At 28.5% G+C, this 20,106-nt stretch overlaps 1 protein-coding gene across 1 annotated transcript in view; it reads left to right on the plus strand.

Moving 5' to 3' along the window:
- Positions 1-20,106, plus strand: part of LOC117179435 (neural-cadherin) — a 392,316-nt gene that overhangs the window by 338,919 nt on the left and 33,291 nt on the right. The window contains exons 16-28 of the mRNA XM_033371218.1: positions 1,855-1,998; positions 6,288-6,403; positions 8,932-9,096; positions 9,185-9,322; positions 9,421-9,607; positions 9,685-9,918; positions 10,035-10,207; positions 10,289-10,438; positions 14,544-14,849; positions 14,921-15,194; positions 15,285-15,493; positions 19,228-19,560; positions 19,644-19,850. Of these exons, the coding sequence (XP_033227109.1) occupies positions 1,855-1,998; positions 6,288-6,403; positions 8,932-9,096; positions 9,185-9,322; positions 9,421-9,607; positions 9,685-9,918; positions 10,035-10,207; positions 10,289-10,438; positions 14,544-14,849; positions 14,921-15,194; positions 15,285-15,493; positions 19,228-19,560; positions 19,644-19,850 (2,636 nt within the window). The remainder of the gene's footprint in view (positions 1-1,854; positions 1,999-6,287; positions 6,404-8,931; positions 9,097-9,184; positions 9,323-9,420; positions 9,608-9,684; positions 9,919-10,034; positions 10,208-10,288; positions 10,439-14,543; positions 14,850-14,920; positions 15,195-15,284; positions 15,494-19,227; positions 19,561-19,643; positions 19,851-20,106) is intronic.

Here is a 20,106-nt window from a genome sequence, read left to right on the forward strand (position 1 = left end):
AATTTTTGAGATCAGAAGGTAATGGTCAGTATTGCATTCAGGACCCCTCAAGACCCTTGTATCTTTGACTAACTCTCTAAGTCTTTCATCCGCAACAACAAAATAGCTTTAATTCGCTAAAATCAACATTACAATTCATTTTTACCTTCTGAAAATTTCCAGCAATGTATTCGAGAAAGCGTCGTCATTTTGAGCACAATTACTATTTATGTGAATAAAACAATGTTTTCCGGCTTTTTAAAATTTTATATTTTGTTGCTGATATTGTGAAAATAGAGATCACCTTATGCCAAATGTATGAATTTTCGGATTAGTAACATTATAGATAAATGCTTTTTATATTTTCTCGAACATAACCTCACTTTTCAAATATCACTCCAAATGAATATCAAGAAAATTCATAAATATTTATAATTAAAATTCACTTGTGTGTGCGTGTGTGTAATACTCTAAATTTGAACATTGTTTATGATATTGTGTATAATGATATACAATTTAGAATATTGAAAAATTGAAGTTTTCTAAAATATAAAGTCGTAAAAATATTAATGTAAAAACTTTTGGAATTTTACTAATTATAGAAATAAAAAATTAAAGGGGCCAGATCGAGTCCCCATTTTTGAAGCCCAGATCTGAGCCCGGTCGGGTAGGGTGTTTCATTTACGGCCTGGCGCTAGACAGATTACCCTATCGGGCCCACAATTTTCCCGATCGGGGCCCCACCGGCGCCACATCAAAATTTCTGCACGGGTTTGATTGAAAATCGTTCTTCTTTGGTTAAAAATTCGACTATTTTGTTAGGTATTTATGTATTTTGTTGAAAATTTAACGATTTCTAAAATGTTTTCGATGCACCCTAGGAAGCTGTGAATCTTCCAGAAGTAGAAGTTGGAACTAGGTTAATCTAAAGAAAAACGTTTTGAAAGAAAAGGAATCGTTTTCAGAGCCATATATATTTATAGCCCAATATAGGAAAATTGGAATTTTTTGCCAACCCTGAAATTCAAAATTTCCTAAGAAATTCATTATTTTCGAAGTATTATCTGGCTCATGAATAACATTCGATTTTCAATAAAAAAAGGTAAAAAAATGCTACTCGGCAGATATAAATGAAGTTGTATAAAAATGAATTCTGTATCCGCAAAAGTGGAAACATTTGATCTCACCTTGATAATTAGGATGATATTTAATAATTTAATCAATGTTATTATTTTGTTGACCAGGGTATTATTAAATTTTTTGGTGTTAGATATCAAATAGTTTCGATTACTAGTATTTTTTTAAGAGAGAGAGAGAGAGAGAGAGAGAAACGAAAAAAAATCTGCCTCGGATCGGATCTGAACCGGGAATGCCACTAACCGTAGCTAAAGCCAATGCTTTCTCGCTTCTCTAGAAATAATAGAAAAGTGATCGACACGGTTTATTATTTACCATAACAAAATTACTCAATACTTTGATTAAAAAAATATCATGTTCTTTTAAATTTATGCTTCGATTCGGTAAAAATTCTTCAGACTGTAGTACTAGTTAAAAAATGTATCACAACTTAATGGGATGCAAACTCCTGTCACGTGGTATAGGGGAAATAAGAAATGATCTACATCCTCGGTTGCGTAATTGATTTACGCGCAACCCATGTGTAGCGGCGTTCCGGATTCAACTCCGGGCCGAGGCCAATTTTTTTCTCGGCTCTCCAAAAATAAAAGCCCAGTAATCGGCACTATTCAATACTTCACATAACAAAATTACTACTTAATACTTCTTACTTTGTATCCTGATCAGGAAACGAAGAAAAGAATCTTGCAGACTTCAAAGGAAATCTTTTTAACCTCGGTTTCTTTTTCTGTGTTACAGTAACGAAATTCATCCGTATTGGTATTGCTGATAAGAACGACAATCCACCCTATTTCGACAAGGGCCTCTACGAGGCTGAGGTAGACGAAAATGAAGACATTCAGCACACAGTGCTCACTGTTACCGCCAAGGATCACGATGAGTGTAAGTTCAATTGAGCCATTCTTGTTGAGCGATCCTGGAAAGAGGAAGCCCATAAATTCAAGGAATTGCTGATTTTTCATTCTACAAGCTGACTTCAGACTTTCAAGGAATCGCATTTCAATTTCTAATGAGATTTTTTCTCTGGAGTTTCTATTCTAGCAATATATTTGTTCTAGTTATAGAAGAGAGTAAACTTATCTGGAACATTTTTAAATTGCACAGCAGAACAGAAAAATTAAGTTTCACAAGAACCTGATTTTTTTGTTAAAGGAACCAATTCTGTTTCGAAAAGAGGCGATTGACTAGCGCTTAACTCTCTTTTTCCTAATATTAAATTAATTATGTATTAATTATAATTTTACCGACAGTTGTTTGAACGAATGAAAATTTACTTTCTGGTTATTAATTCATTTTTCGAATTAAAAATTAACTATTTCAGATAAGGATTAATTATTGTATTTGGAAAATTATTTTATTGGTTGAAAATCCAACTTTTTTGGTTGAGAGATAATTACCTTTATTTGAAAAGTCTAATATTAACATTTGTGTTAGAAATGAATTTGTTTGCTAGAAAATTGTGTTAAGTGTTTTAAAATTGAACTATTTTTTCAAAATTTAACAAGCTTATGACATTTTTCTTTAAAAATTCATATTTATAAAATGAAAACTCTACTCATTGTTTAGAATGTAAACTAATTTCTTAGAAATGATCTTTTTTGGTTGAAGATTTATAATTATAGTTGAAAAATTATCTCTCGTTAAAAATTCATCTACTGTGCTGCGAATTCATTTTGTTTTGTTACTTAAAATTGCTTTTTTTCAACTAAACTACTTTGTTGAAAATTCATTTCTTAGGTTGAAAACCAAACAATTTGATTGATTCTTTGTTTGTATATTAATTTTTTAAATTTAAAGTTAAAATTTCGATTTTTGGTTAAAAATAAAAATTTGTTGTTAGAATTTGTTTCTTTTTTGGGTTTGAAATCAATTTTTTAATGTGACTAGTCCTTTTGAGCTAAAAATTGATCTTGCTTATTTGAAAATTCAACTTTTTGGATCTAACATTCGTCTTTATTTTTTTTGGTTGATATATTAAGTATAATATTTTTCGCTAAGAATTAATCATTTTTGTTTGTTAATTTCATTGCTGGGCTTAAAGTTAAAATCTTTTAATTATGTGCTTTGTCAATGCTACTCTAATTTTTTCTTAATTAAGGTTATCTGTAATTTCACTAGGATTTAAAGATGAAAATTTAAAATCATTACTGGGCCCTTTTTAAAAAATAATTTTTAGTATTTAATTAATATTAAAGGTTAACAAATTCTAAAAACACACGGTTAAATGAAATGCAGGAAGAAAAGATTTAATTAATCGATTGAAACCTTATTGGAAAAATCTATTATTGTATTCAATAAATTTGACATTTAAAAACTTTGCTGAAAAGATGTAGTAAAAGTTTTCTAACATTTTTTCACTATATTTTTTAAATGCTTGTATGAAATTTAGTAAGCACGTAGATGTGTTAAAATAAATAAAAAATTTCGAAAATTTCTTGTTTTGAAAGTTATAGGAGCCTAAATTACATTATAAACTGTGATAAAAATGCTGAAGTTTTTAATTCGTTGGAAATATTTCGAAAAATAATACGTTATTTATTCTTCCTGAAAACTGAACTGAATAAAGTTAGCCTAATTCTTAACGGGAACGAAAGGATAGCCTATTCTTCGTAGAACCCGTCAAAATATTTAAAGATTAAAATTCAAATATTCGATGAGGTCCTGATTGGAAAAGGTCGATTTTTATATTTAATTAATTTAAAATGTAAAGATTTAATTACAGTGAAACTCTTTTATACCGCCGATTTCGGGGCTGACCTTGAGTGTAAATTAACTTATTGCAGCCCGCTCCGCTTTTGTTCGTTCACGCTTGACTGCTCGCCTGAGTGACAACCGCAGGCCCCGCGGCCCCCGCACAGTTCCTGTTATACCAACCTATGGCGTGGCTTCAATTCTCGAAATGGCTATAAAAGGGAGGGCTATTGAAGTGTTTCACTGTAATTTGAATTAGCAAAATTTTTTTAAATAAAAAAAAACTTTATTCTTTGTTTACACATCATTTTACTCTGATTCACAATCCAAATTCAAGTAATGTACGCCATTTTAAAATACTTTGAGCTATTTTTAAGAAAAAACCTTAGTTGTTCCCACTATTTCCAGATTATTTTATATTAGAAAAATTGTAATAGAAAATAGATTTAGTGCTTTCACGATAATACATTTCGGGAAAAAGAGATATTTCGTGTTCCAATCGTGTAAAAAAGTGCGAATTTTCCCGACTTTTCTTGAACATTGCAGTTCATAGTTTTTTGCATGATTAGAACCCGAAATATCTCTTTTTATAATAGAAAATAGTCTGGCAGTCGTCGGAGTAAAGTTTCTTTTGTGAATACCAATTGCTGTTTGCGAGACTTTAAATAAAGAATAATTAAAATCCCAAAATTCTTTTGATCAATAAAATACTTTTATAAATGTTTTGCATTTTGAACATAATAAAATAAAAAATTGACTGGTTTTAAAAAGGACCTTATTTATTATTTCAATTTTTGTCTTCAAGTATTTCTTGGAAGAAGAATCATGTAATCTAAAAAATCTTGTAAAAAATTTATTTGATCTTTTTTCAAGAAATTTCAAATTGATAACAAAGATCGACTTAATTCAAAATGGCCTCATCGATTATTTTTATTTTCACAAATAAAAAAAATTCCATTAGCATTTAACTTTTTTAAATACTTGATTCAACCGCATCGCAAACTGCAATAACAATATTCGATTCATTTTGATGAAAATATTGCAAGATATAACGTACGGCAAAAGTTTTTTAAATTAATTAAGACTTATTACTTAAATAGAGTTATAATATAATAAAGAATGCATTACTATTATTTGAATTTCAAATTTTCCTTGGATTATTAATTTGAATTGCTAATTGCAGAATTGCAAGTCTGTCCTCTTTCTTAATTCTAAAGTAACTTTGGAACAAGTAGCCACTCTTGTTTTAATCTAAATACAAGATTAAATTATCAAAATAAACAATAATTCGACGTTATAATTCTAACTTATTTTTTTTAAGTATAAATTTGAAACCGATTCCCAAAGATTTCACTTGAAAAAAATGTTCAAACAAAAGATTTTGATTTTGTAAAAACTGGATCCCCAAGGTTTGATTATTTTCCTTTCAAAAAAGTATTTTTAAGTATGGAATAAAGAAGTATAAAGAAAATCGTTTTAGGCATTTTTTTTTAAATCAAGTTTTTTTAATCCAAATTTTTTTGTTTTAAAAGAATAATCAGGTTTCAGAAAAAAAGATTTTCTATGATTTTAAAGTTGAAAGGATATTATCAGTCATGTCTTATAGAAGCAAAAAAAACTGTTTAATAAAAAAGTTTTAAACTTATGAAAAATAATTATTTCATCGCTATTTTTTAATGAACTTTTTTATGCTTTCTCTTTGTATGTATTGTTTAAAAATAGTTCAATTTTAATAAATCATGGCTTAATTTTTCTGAAAAAAACATTTCCTGAAACTTTGCTGTTCCCAATTTAAAAGCAATGAAATATTCTTTAAATATAATTAATTATTAAAAACATTTTTCCATCTTAAAACATTGTTTTAACAATTTCTGCCATAGAACAATCCACTTTTAAATTTGGACACAATAGTGCTTGTGAAAAAAGTTTTTCAAGAATAAATGAACCATCATTTATAAAATTCACCTATTTCTTGAAAATTGTTAAGAAGTGATAGTAAGAAAAAAATTAAAGTGTAAGAAGCATGATTAAAATAAACGTTTTTTGTTCTTTTATAAATTTTGTGAGACAAGTAGTGTTTTCATTTCAAATAGCATCATCAGTAACATTTTCATTCTTAAAATCATAGAAAAACTTGATTTTCAGAAACCTGATTTTTCGCACGATAACTGCCTGAATTACATTTATGGTTTAGAAACTCAAAAGTTATTCAAAATAGAAAAAGTGCAAAAAATTAAAAAAAAAAGTGGTTGAATTGAAATATTTTGCAATGTATATTTTCTCTACTAAGCAAATAAGTAGACCAAATAAAAAAATATCGCTGACGTAAAATTCTGGCTTGTATGAATCCGGCTTAATTCACCTACCGAAATTTTTATTCAAAATATATTAAATAATTTTGATAATATGAAGGTGAAATTTGATTTATTTCAAAATTAAATTATTGTAAAGATCGGGATTAATTAATTGATTTTTTACAGCCTCGCGTATTCGATACGAGATTACAAGCGGTAACATAGGTGGAGCTTTCGCTGTAAAAAATATGACCGGAGCCATTTACGTCGCGGGTGCATTGGATTACGAGACGAGAAAAAGAGTAAGTACCATTTTCCAGGACCTATAATCGCGAAATTCTCACTCAGTTTCGATTCTGAAAAAACGACTTTATTCAGTGCCAAATTTAAAGAACCTCCATCCTTTTATTTCTCTAGGATGCAGGATAACTCCCTTTGATAGAGTTCTACATTTTTCACTATTGATATAATATAACCATTAACTATCTTTTCATATTTAACTGGAACATTCTTTGAAAATGACTATATTCAAACCTAGTTTTTAAAGTTTTTTTACGTTTTCAATTTATTCGTTCGAGTTTAATAACTTTATTCTATAGAGACTTATATATTGATGATAAAAATCCTGCGATTATCTGGGGCAAGGTTCTATTTTTGAGTTCAAAAACATCCCCAATTAATAATGCGTTTTATTGGCTTAATTAAGCTAATAAAACGCATATCTATGTAGAAGAAAAGCATCTAGTTCAATTTCAAAGTTGGTCTTTTTTTTTCTTTTTACAAAGTGATCGTTTCTTTTTGCCTCATATTTTCACGATTCATTAGACCTGAATGGCTCAAAAGTACTTTCTTGCTTGTTTTTGTATTTAATAAATAAAAAATAAATGATAAAACTCTTTGTACTTCGATACTTTTGTTTATTCACAGCGTTTTTTCTCCTAGAGGATTTCTTCTTTCAGGATGTTCCTTTCATGGCTTGATAAATTTAAATCACAACTTGAAAGACTTTTTTATAAAGAAAATAAATTAAATGAATTGAGGATTAAAAGGTTTTTTGTGTTTTATATGTAAACATTCTACACTTTATAATCGAAAAATCGATATCAATTATAATTCAGCAGATTAAACTTTCTATGTGTTGCATTACGATATTTACCCGTGAGATGATAATGATCAAGTCCTTCTCAAATTGGCATCTCAGGGATCGCAGCGGATCAGTATCACTTTTATCAGATCACTTTTGGTGAAAAAAGCAATTTCTCCGAAAAAATGGATATAAGTGGGACTTCATTTTTATTAACATTTTTTTATATCATATCGGTATTTCATGGATATTGAACAAAAGTGCCCTTTCGCGGTAACGCATTTTATTGAGAAAGTTTTCTAGTCATTTTTGTTTTAAAACTTTTTATTTAGCTAGCTTTAAAAAAAGTATTATATGCACACATCATCATTTTCTACCATTAAGAATACATAAGAAGAAATTCAAAAATATCAATGATTAAAAAATAGATAAGCAACATAATTGAAAAGCACTCGTATTGACTACTTAAAAACTATTTAAAAGACCTACTTTTTGTTGTACAATAATTTTTTTGTTAAAAACTCATATTTTTAACTTGGAAATTTAACCGTTTTGCAGAAAATTGGTGTTTCTGACTTGAACATTCAACAATTTTCTTAAAAATTCGTTTTTTTTATATGTACCTATTTTGCTGAATGTTTATATTTTGGGTAAATTCTACTATTTTTATTTCAAATTAAAAATATTTTTCTGTTAAAATATTCGCTATTTCATTTTTCGTTGAGAATTCATCCTTTTTTATTAAGAATTACATTATTTGATTAAAAAGTTAAATATTTAACAGGAAATTCAACAAGTTTGTTAAGAACCCATTGTTTTGGTAAAAAATTCAACTATTTGTTTGAAATTAACCTTTTTGTTAATAACTTATATTTTGAGCCTAATGATTACACTTTTTCGTAAAAAATTCAACAATTTGGTTAAATACTCTAATGTTTAGCTGTAAATGAACCTTTTTATTGAAAGTTCATATTTTCAGGTTGATAATTCAACTGCTTTATAGAAAATTCGACTTTTTCATTTGAATTCAAGTGTTTGTGATTTGAAATTAAAATCTTTGCGATGGAAAATTGAACTACTTGATTGAGATTTGACTTACTTTTTTTTTAAATTAATTTTTCTCATTAAAGATTCATCAATCTAGTTGAAAACTTATCTCTCCGAATGATTGCTAATCTTTTTGGCTAAAAATAAAATTATTTGGCGAAGTCTGTTTTGTTGACATTGCAATATTTTTATTTGAAATGCTAGAAATTTTTAAGTTTAAATTTAATATCATTACCCACATTAATTTTATTTAAAAGAATGCATTCCCATAGTTTCGTGAAAAGTCTCCTCATCTGAAGCTTCTTGTTTTCTGATATCTGGAACTTCTGTTTATGATTCCTAAACACTGAATAGTAATTGTATGAAAAAGGGAGAAAATGAAAAATTAGATCAAAATGATCGATTTATGGTGCTTAAGGGAATTCTTAGAATTCAAGGTGAGAAAAGAAGAGAAAAGGAAAAAAGGAGGTAGCGTTAAAAAAGAGAAGAACTTTGATCCCAGCTCTTAATTTCAGTCTAATAACTCCCTTCCATTGTGGCCTAGATACCCTATCATCAATCGAAAAACTCAACCATATTTCTTTTCATTTAAAATCTAAAGGAAGGAAAATTTTAATTCATAGGTATTTCCAATTAGAAAATAATTCGAACGCAGTGAAGAAGAATATTCAATTTAAAAAAAAAATTAACTTTTTTCAGTACGAGTTGAAATTAACAGCCTCGGATAATTTGAAGGAAAATTACACTACAGTAGTGATCCACGTAAAGGATGTAAATGATAACCCTCCAGTATTTGAGCGTCCCACATATAGAACTCAGATCACTGAAGAAGATGACAGAAATTTGCCAAAGCGAGTTCTGCAGGTAGGATGGCTTGATAACCATTGTTCTTCTTTGAAAGTTCTATAAACTTGTCGGAAATAACGGCCATATCGTTCGTTTGCGTTTCCAGGTCACTGCAACCGATGGCGATAAAGACAGGCCTCAGAACATAGTCTATTTCCTGACTGGACAGGGTATCGATCCGGACAATCCAGCCAATAGCAAGTTCGATATAAACCGTACAACTGGTGAAATCTTTGTCCTTAAAGTACGTCTTCTCATTATTCTATTAAGCTCATTATTCTCCAGTTTTATATTGCGAATATTGTTTTGTATTAAAATAACAAAATAAATCCGAAATTGCAGCCTTTGGACAGAGATCAACCTAATGGCAGGCCACAATGGAGGTTCACAGTTTTTGCTCAAGATGAAGGTGGTGAAGGTCTAGTGGGATATGCTGATGTTCAAGTTAATTTGAAGGACATCAACGACAATGCTCCCATTTTCCCTCAGGGTGTTTACTTTGGAAATGTGACTGAAAATGGCACAGCAGGTTTGTCATCACCCGAAAATTGATTCATCAATCATCATTGGTTGACTATTTCTGAACATATTTTTTTGTTTTATCAGGAATGGTCGTAATGACTATGACTGCTGTGGACTATGACGATCCTAGTGAAGGAACAAATGCCAAACTGATGTATTCCATCGAAAAGAACGTCATCGAAGAAGAGACTGGATCGCCAATCTTCGAAATCGAACCCGATACGGGAGTGATTAAAACTGCTGTCTGCTGCTTGGATCGAGAACGAACGCCAGATTATTCGATACAAGTGGTTGCGATGGATGGAGGGGGGTTAAAAGGTAGTTCTCTTTCACTTTAATTTAAATATCTTCCAGAATAAACATTCGAGAAGTTATACGATCCATAGGAGTTTGGTATTTGAAATGTACCTTGAATTTGAAATGGCTTTTTTCAGGGACTGGGACGGCATCGATACGAGTAAAAGATATAAACGACATGCCGCCCCAATTCACAAAAGATGAATGGTTCACAGAGGTGGATGAAACTGATGGTCCAGATTTGCCTGATGTGCCCATTCTGACTGTCACCGTTCACGACGAGGATGAAACCAACAAATTCCAATACAAGGTTTCTACCTTCTTCAAGTTCTTCATCTCCTGAATACAATCCTCTATGAATTGAAATGAATTCAAATTAAAAATTTTCCAGGTCATAGAAAATAGTGGATACGGTGCAGACAAGTTCACGATGGTTCGAAACAACGATGGGACTGGGTCTCTGAAGATTGTTCAGCAGCTAGATTATGAGGATCAACTGCAAAGTAACGGCTTCAGGTTCAGGATACAGGTCAACGATAAGGTGAGTGTAATATTTTGAGACATTTTGTTACGATTTGTTACGGTAGGGGGTCCTTCACGCCTGTACGTTATTTCTACAAATTCGCAAATTCCAAAAATCTTCCTGAAATCTTTGTAAAATAATTGATGTCTTCGTGAAATATTCCTAATCTAACCGAAGTATTTTCCAAATATTTAAAAACTTTGTAAGATCTTTGAAATCCTTGTCGAATATTTGAAATATTTTCGAAATATTTGGAAATGTTTTTGAAATTGTTGAAATCTTTGAAAAATCACTGAAGTTTGAAATTTTTTTAATCGATTCAAAATCTTTGTGAAATATTTTTAACATTTAATCATATTTTTGAAATTATCGAAATCTTTGGAAAATCATAAAAGTCCTTATTAAATCTTTTAAGTCTATTCAAAATCTTTCAGAAATATTTGAAATCTCTTGGAAATCAATCAAATCTTTATAAAATATTAAATTCTGTGTTTGAAATTGTTGAAGCCTTTTGGGAAATCATTAAAGCCTACTGTGAAAGCTTTTGAATCTATTCGAAATCTTTACGAAATATTTGAAATCTTTGGGAAATTCTTGAAATCTTTATGAAATTCTTTAAATCTTTGCGAAATATTAAAAATCTTTAAAAAATCTTTGCAATATTTTTCAAACATATATGCCTTTGTGAAACCTTTTTAATCTTTCCGAAATCTTTGTGAAATCTTCGCGAAATATTTTAAATGTTTTTGAAATATTTTGTAATATTTGTAAACATTATTTAAAACTTTGTAAAATCTTTGGAAAATAATGATTGATGTTTTCGTGAAATATTCTTAACCTATTTGAAATATTTTACAGGTATTTCAAATGTTTTTTAAATATTTAATAATATTTTCGAAATTATTGAAATCTTTGAAAAATCATTTAAATCTTTATCAAATATTTACATTATTTTTGAAATTGTTGAAATATTTGGGAAATCATTGAAGTCTGTGAAATCTTTTAAATATATCAAAAATCTATCTAACATCTTTACAAAAAATTTTTATTCTTTGTGCAGTATTTGAAATCTTTAGAAAGTCATTGAAGTCTTTAGGAAATATTTTTAAACTAACCGAAACCTTTGGGAAATCATTGAAATCTTTGTGTGAAATTTTTTAAATCTTTGCGATATATTTAAAATCTTGGAGAACACTTTGGAATTTTTTTAAATATCTCATAAACATTTGTGCCCTTGTAAAATCTTTTTAATCTATCCGAAATCTTTGTAAATCTTTTTGAAATACATGCGCCTCATACAAGTTTTTTTTACCTTCAAATTTTTTTGAAATATGTAATAATATTTGTAAAAATGATTGGAATCTTTGTAAAATCTTTGAAAAATCATTGAAGTCTTTGTCAAATCTTTTTAATCTGTCCGAAATCTTTGCAATATTTGTTTAATCTTTGGTAAATCATATTAATCTTTTATGAAATCTTTCTAAAATTTTTACGAAATATTTGGTAACATTTGTAAAATTATTGAAACCTTTGTGAAATCTTTGAAAAGCATTGATGACTTTATAAAATCATTTATATGTATGCAAACCTCAAATATCCTTGGGAAATTGTTTAAATATTTCTGAAAGCTTTGGAAATCTTTGGAAAATCAATGAAATCCTTTTGAAATATTTGGTAATATTTGTGAAATGATTTAAATCGTTATCGAAATAATTGAAATTTGTGTAATCTTTGAAATCTATTGGAAACTTTTATGAAATAATTACAGTCTTTGTAAAATCTTCTAAATCTATCCAAAATCTTTGCGAAATATTTGAAAACTTTGTGAAATCTTTAAGATATAATTGGTATCTTTGTCAAATCTTTCTGAAATCTTTAGATATTTTGCGAAATATTTAAAATATTTTTTATTTTGGTGCTGATAAGTCAACTGAAATCTTTTTTCGATGAAACCTATTTTTGCTGAAAATTTGTTTTTTTTTTTACTTGAAAGTTCATCTTTTTTAGTAGAAATATTGCGTCTTTTTGGATAAAAAATCAACTGTTTTGTTAAAAATGCAACTATCTTCTAGAAAATTTACTATTTGTTTAAAATTCTTATTTTTGAGTTTAAAAATCAATTGAAATCTTTTTGGATGAAAATTCGAGTTTTTTTTTAATTTGTATTTTGGATTTACAGCTTCACCTGTTTTAGTAGAATTTTAATTTTTCTTGGAGAAATATGTAACGGTTTAGATGAAAATTTAACAATCTTGTTAAAAGGTTATACTTTCTGGATCAAAGTTCAAATATTTTTTGAAAGTTCGTTCTTTTGGTATTGAAATTCACCTGATTTAGCAGAAATCACACTTTTCTTGGATAAAAATGTAACTTTTTGGTTGAAAATTCAACAATTTAGTTGAAAACAGATACCTTTTGGTTGAAAATTCTGCTATTTTGTTGAACATGACCTATTTCGTAGAAAACTTACTTTTTCTTTAAATTTAATATTTTGATGTAGAAATGAGAAATGAAATATTTTTTAAATTAAAATTCAAATATTGATTTGAAAATTTTTTGTGTTTTCAAATTAAAAATTCATCTGTTCAAAGAGAATTTTTATCTTTTTTCATTCTTTTATTCATTTCGTTAAAAATGTAACTATTTTATTCAAAATTTGATTGTCGTTTACAATTTCTCATTTATTGTTAAAAAATAAACTGAAATCTTGTCTGGATGAGATTTCGACTAAAAAAATGCCGATTTTTTATTGAAGTTCATCTGTTTTAGTACTTTTTAGTATTGCAAATCGAATTTTTTTCGTAAAAACTGATTATTGTTTAAAAATTCATATTTTAATCGTAAAAATTCAACTGAAATCTTTTTAAACAAAAAATTCCACTTTTTTTTAAATTTTATCTTTTTGATTTAAAATATTATTTCTTTTATTAGAAATTTCATTTTTCACGCTGTGCCTGGTCAAAAATATATAAAAACATATAAAAATAGTCCAAAATATTGGGCTATTATCCCGAATTTCGGGGCAGCAAGACCCTCCGTTTTTTTTATGAAAATGCAACTTTTTGGTTAAAAATTATTCCTTTTTGTTTGAGTATTCAACTATTTTGCTTGGAAGGTTTGGTTGAATCACTTTATTAAGAAATCATTTTTTTATTCAAGATTTGTATTTTTAGTTAAAAATTCATTTCTACGTTTGAAAATTCAACTTTTCAGTGGAAAAGACTTTTCTTGTTTAAAATTAATTTTTTAACAAAAAATATAACTTTTCCATTTTTGTAGGATTGATCTTTTTTAGTTTAAAATCCTTCTTTTTTGGATAAAATCATTTTCTTGGTTTGAAATTTCGCTTTTGTCAGGTAAAAATGCATCAACTTCGCAGAAAATTAGCTTTTTGCTGAAAAGTTATATTTTATGTTTTATAAGTAAATTATTGTAGAGAAAATTCGATTTTTGTTTTAAAGATTAAAAAATGTAGATAAAATTTTATTTCTTTCTTGAGTAAAAAATCCTTATTTGTTGAAAATCCGTCTTCTGGGTTTAAAAATTCTTTTTTTTCTGTATAAGTTTCATCTTTTTTCATTAGAATATAAACTATGACACTTTTTTTATTGGGAATTCATCTTTTTAGGTTGAAAATTCAACTATTATGTTAAAAACTTAATTATTTTTTTGAAAATCCAAGTATTTGGTTAAAAAAAGAAACATCTTTTATGGTAGAAAAGATAATGTTTGTTTGAAATAAATTAATAAACTTGAAAATTCTAAATTCGTATCTGAAATACTATTTCATTTTGTTTATGCAAGATTCTATGTTAAAAAATATTACAAGATTAAAATTCTGATGTTTAAATATTAATGATCAAGGAAAATGAAAAATTAGTCAAGGAGAAATCAGGGAATTTTGAAAATGAAGTTCTCGAACACCCTGTCTAATTCTACTAGCAATAAATAGCAAAAAACTTCTAGAAAATAAGAATTACGTATGGAAGGAGGTGGGGGGGGGGTAATGTTACATTTTTACAGGGGGGGTCGGGGGTCTTAGAGAGGGCGTATTATCCCGGACGTGATTTAAATACGGCCCCATAGCTACTTTAATATCTAATAACTCTCTAAAACTCTCCAGGGCGAGGACAACGACAACGACAAGTATCACGTAGCATACTCCTGGGTAGTGGTAAAGCTACGAGATATTAACGACAATAAACCTCAATTCGAGAAAGCTAATATCGAAGCGACAGTTCCAGAAAATGCTAATATTGGAAACAATTTGGAAACTTTTAAAGCTATTGACCCTGATCAAGGTGGAAAGAGTAAAGTATCCTACTCCATAGATCGTACTTCCGACAGGAAGAGACAGTTCTTCATCAACGAGAATGGAACCGTCTCGATTCAGAGGAGCCTTGATCGAGAGGAAACACCAAGACATCAAGTACTATACTTACTACATTCCTGAACTAGTAACATTCTTCAGATTTCATCTAACCAATTCATTTCTTTCAGGTTAAAATTCTCGCGATAGATGATGGAATTCCTCCTAAAACTGCAACAGCTACACTGACTGTTATCGTCCAGGATATCAACGATAATCCACCAACTTTCTTGAAAGATTATCGACCAGTTCTTCCGGAATATACGTTACCGAAGAGGGTTGTTGAGATTCTGGCTACTGATGATGATGATAGATCAAAGAGTAATGGTCCACCCTTTACCTTCAAGATGGATCCGGAAGCTGATGACGTGATAAGGGCTAGCTTTAAAGTCGAGAGTGATAACAGTTAGTGATAATCATGATTCCCTTCATTAGATTCTGTTGTATGGTTGGTTTTCTGAAGTGCAATATTGATTTTAATATATTTATTAACAGAGGGAGCGAATGGAGACGGAATGGCGATAGTATCATCTTTAAGGTCATTTGATAGAGAACAACAAAAGGAATACTTGATCCCAATTATCATCAAGGACTCTGGTGATCCACTCATGTCTGGGACTAGTACTCTGACAGTCATCATAGGCGATATTAACGACAATAAGATGCAACCTGGATCGAAGGACATCTTTGTATATAATTATGCAGTAAGTGATAGTTTAGAAAATTAATTTTTTTAAGTTTCAGTTTTAAAAAAATGATCCTTTACCGTTCAAAGTCGGCCTCTGAAATCGAATGATTGAGTTCATTGGATCGTTTACAGTTTTCTAAAGTAGAGATTCGTATTTTGTTATCCTGTAACTAATTCTCGATTCCAATACCAATTCATAAACGTTGAATTATTAAAATTCTTGAAGCCAGTCCTAAGCTTTGCTATGAATTTTATTACTTGAAATCTTTCAATTCTTCTTTAATTCAATGTTTTTAAACTATCTGTAATTTTTATGACATAATCAGGCAAACAACCGGAAATTTTGTTGACCCGGAAAAAAACAAGAATCGAATTAAAAATCAGGAGTTTACTTCTGATTTTAGCAAAATTCTAGTTTTCATTATTTTTATAATTTTGGTCAATTTAGAAAAGTTACTTCTACTTCATCTTCTACTTCAACAGGTAATTTTGGTAAAGAAATATAATTTCATTTGGAACAGGCAATTTTTAACACGAAGCAGGATTTTTTTATGAGTTAAAACTGGGATTTAGAAGAAAGGAATTTACAAAATCCCTGTTCCAAGTCAAAATTCGTCACAATTTAAAAGTTCCTTCTTCCAAATTTTAGAAAAAGAAAGCACTCCAAGTAGTTTTTATAGTAGAAGTAGTATTTCGAAGAGGAAATATTTCGGAATTATAACATAAATTTCGTTAAAATTTTTTCTTTTTAAATTTACCTGTTTTCTGTTAAAATCAACCACTTGCAGTTAAAACCTATAATCTTTTGTTAAAAAATCAATTTTTTTGTTAGAAGATTCATTATTTTAATTAAAAATTCTTATCTTCTTAAAAATAATGCTACTTTGTTGAAATTCAATTTTTCAACTAAAAATTTAACTATTCCAGTAGAAAATTTAACTAATTTTCTGAAAATTCCTTTTTTGTTTTTTTTTGTTTTGTTTAAAAGTTAGATATTTAACGAAAAATTAAACTTTTTTGTTTGTGGTTAAAATTTTATCGTTTGTGTATAAAAATCTGACTATGAAGTTAAAAATTGATATTTCTTATTTAAAATTTAAACTGTTTCTTTTTTAATATAGGTAATTTATAAAATCTTTTCCTTTTTTCGAAAATTCATCTTTTTGGTAGGGATGAAGCCAACAACTTCAGTTGAAGATTCATTATTTTAGTTCAAAATTTATCGATTTGATTGAAAATTAATTTTTTCAACTCGAAATTGTATCTTTTCACTTTCAATTAAAAATGGACATTTCCTATTTAAAAATTTAAAAAATTTAAAATCATTGTTTAAAAGTTCTTTTTTTTTTGTTAAAAATGCAAATGTTACAGTTAAATATTCATCATTCCTGTTGAAAAATAAAATTTTAGGCTAGAAATAAACTCGATAATAAATTTACTTGGTTGAAAAATAAACTATTTTATTGAAAGTTAATTTTTGTAATGAAGGTTCATCATTTAAATTAAAAATCTATTTCTTTTGTTAAAAAGTGAGCTATTGAAATGAAAACTGGTATTTTTTTTTAGATAAAAAGGAATTCTTTGATTGAAAACTTAACTACTTTATGGAATTTTTTTCTATTTTTGTTGAAAATAATTTTTTTCTCAAAATAAAAATGAAAAAATACTATTTCAGTATAATATTCCATACGTTTAGTTAAAAACTCTTATTTCTTTGTTTAAACATTCATTTTTTGAGTGAAAATTTAATTATTTAGTTTTTGGTTGAAAAATTATCTGCTTGAGTTGCCAACTCATCTCGTATGGTTGAACATTGGTTTTCTTAACCTAAAACTTCATTCTATAAGTTTTGGTAGATATTTGATCTTTTTCAGTAATTTTTTTGTGCTCGTTCAACTATTTCAGTTGAAGTTTCATTATTTTATTTGAAAATGATTATTTTTTAAATTCAATTATTCCCGTTTAAAATTCATCATTTTAGTTGAAAAATGATTTTTTTTTACTAAAAATGTAACTATTCCATTTTTTGTGGAAAATTGATTTTCTTCTGGTTCAAAAATCAAATTATCATTTAAAAATGTCTATGTACTTGAAAATTCAACTTTAAGGTTCAGAATCCTTGTATAATCTTTTTGTTTTAAAACTCTTGTTTTTTAGTTGAAACTTTACCTTTTTGGATGGGAACTCTTGAATTTTATAAAAAAATTCGTCCTTTTTTTTTAGTGAATTAATATTTTTGTCTAAAATTCATTTTTTAAGTTCAAATTTCAACTATTTGGTTCAGAATTCTTGAATTTTGTTGAAAATTCGTCTTTTCTGTTAAAAATCTAATAACTAGGATTTAAAGTTGAACTACTTTCTTAAAATTAAAAAAAAAAACAAATTTACCTTTCTTTCTTAAAAATTAAACTTTTTGATTGAGAATTTTGGAATTTGATTAAAAATTTGTCTTTTTTGGTAGTAAATGAATATTTTTATTTAAAAATTCATCTTTTTTATTTAGAAATTCAACTTTTTGGCCAAGAGCTGTTGATTTTTGTTAAAAATGTTTTTTTTTTTAGAAAATTAATATTTCTGTTTAAACATTCGTCTTTTTACATTCTCATCATTTATGATTGTCCGAAATTTAACACCACTGTTTTTTAACGGATCTCCACGTTTCGAGACCCCCTGAATCCGAAAATCAAGTTTTTACGACGGCGTCTAATTGTCTGTCCGTCCGTCCGTAAACACTAAAACTCTCGAAAAAATGAACGAATTAAATCCATCTTTGGCACACTTTCAGGTCCTAAAAGGAAGGACAAGTTCGTTAACCAGTCATTTTTGATAAAAATTAAAAAATTGAGCTCATTTTGAAAATTTTTGAGACCACTTTTTTCTGAAATTGAAAATTCTATGTACATATATTTATAGTACTAAAAAGGACAAACAATTTATCCTTATGACACCTGCCAGGCACCCATTTTTACGTTCCTCATCATCAGACGAACATCTCATGTGAAAATTGGCCTTATTCGTATCACGTCCCCATTTGCGTTGTAAGCCCACGGTCTATCGTGAATATCGTACGTCGCGCGGCATGGAGCGCGAAACGTCAAGACGAAAACACGCACAACTTTTTATGATATGCGAGTTCCCTAATTTTTTTACGAAAATCTTTGTAATTAAACGATTTATCGTAATTAGTCAACTAAAGCATTGAAATCAATTGCGAAGTTAGAACGAATTCTATTTGTTTATAAAATTTGTTGCCAATTTTATCAATATTTATGCAACAATGGTAAAATGATAGGGAAAAAAATTTATTATGAGAACAATGCTAAAACAGTTAAATAACAATTACGGATCAAAAAATGAAAATTTAGTAAAAATGTTTTAGGGCCGTTTTATTTATGTAAAACTCTAACTTATCACGCATTCCGGAAGAAAAATCACAACCCATAAAAAAAAGTGGCCCGATTTGACAAATTTTGACACATTGCAAACTCGTCTTTTTTTGTTAGTAAATTAATCTTTTTCTTAAGTTCATCTTTTTTAGTTGAAAATTCAAATTTTTGTTTAAAAATGAATCTTTTTTGTTAAAAATTTAACAACTAGGTTTTAAAATCGAACAAATTACTTACAAATGCATTTGTTGGTTGTTGATTTAAAATTTTAGATAGAAATTCATCTCTTTGTTTGGAAATTGAACTTACTTAAGAAACGTTTATTGAAAACGACGATGAAAATTGTTTCTAATTCAATTTTCAGGGACAATCTCCAGATACAGAGATTGGCAGAGTCTACGTTTATGATTTAGACGACTGGGATTTGCCAGATAAGAAGTTCTATTGGGAGGGATTAGAACATGCTCAATTTAAGCTAGACGAGAACAATGGAATGATATCCATGAGAGCTGGAACACACGATGGAAGATACAATCTCCGTTTCAAAGTTTATGACAGGACGCATACACAGACTGATGTACCTGCGAATGTAACAGTAACTGTTAAAACCATTCCTCATGATGCTGTTATAAACTCTGGATCTGTGAGGATATCTGGCATTTCGGATGAGGATTTCATCAGAGTCTGGGATTACAAGGTTAGTAGCTGTTTCTTCAAGAATTAAGAGCGATTAAAGAAGACAAAGAACATTTTTACTAACGCTTTTTTATCTTCTTCTAGACACAAACCTTATCCAGAAGCAAGGCTGAACTCTTCAGGGATAAACTGGCTGGTTTATTAAATATAGAAAAAGAAAAGGTTGATGTCTTCAGCGTTCAGTTAAGAAGGAAGCATCCTCCTCTAACTGATATCAGATTTGCTGCTCATGGTTCTCCGTACTACAAACCTGTGAGGCTAAATGGAATTGTACTGATGCATCGAGAAGAGGTAATTTTGATACACAACTTCTACTTTCAGAGTGTCTACTCCATCTGGAAAACCCGGAAAACCTCGAATTATCAGGGAATTTTTATTAACCTGGAAAAACTTGGAAATGCCAGGGTTTTTTTAAACCCTAAAACGGTACACTTCAACCCAGCATACGTAAACGGTACACCGGTTCGAATTGGTTTCTTTGCAATGTTAATATTAATTATTTGATGTATTGAACATATAGTAAACAACTAGCATATATAACATATAT

This window comes from Belonocnema kinseyi, chromosome 9 (assembly GCF_010883055.1).
Source record: "Belonocnema kinseyi isolate 2016_QV_RU_SX_M_011 chromosome 9, B_treatae_v1, whole genome shotgun sequence".
Classification (NCBI taxonomy): domain Eukaryota; kingdom Metazoa; phylum Arthropoda; class Insecta; order Hymenoptera; family Cynipidae; genus Belonocnema; species Belonocnema kinseyi.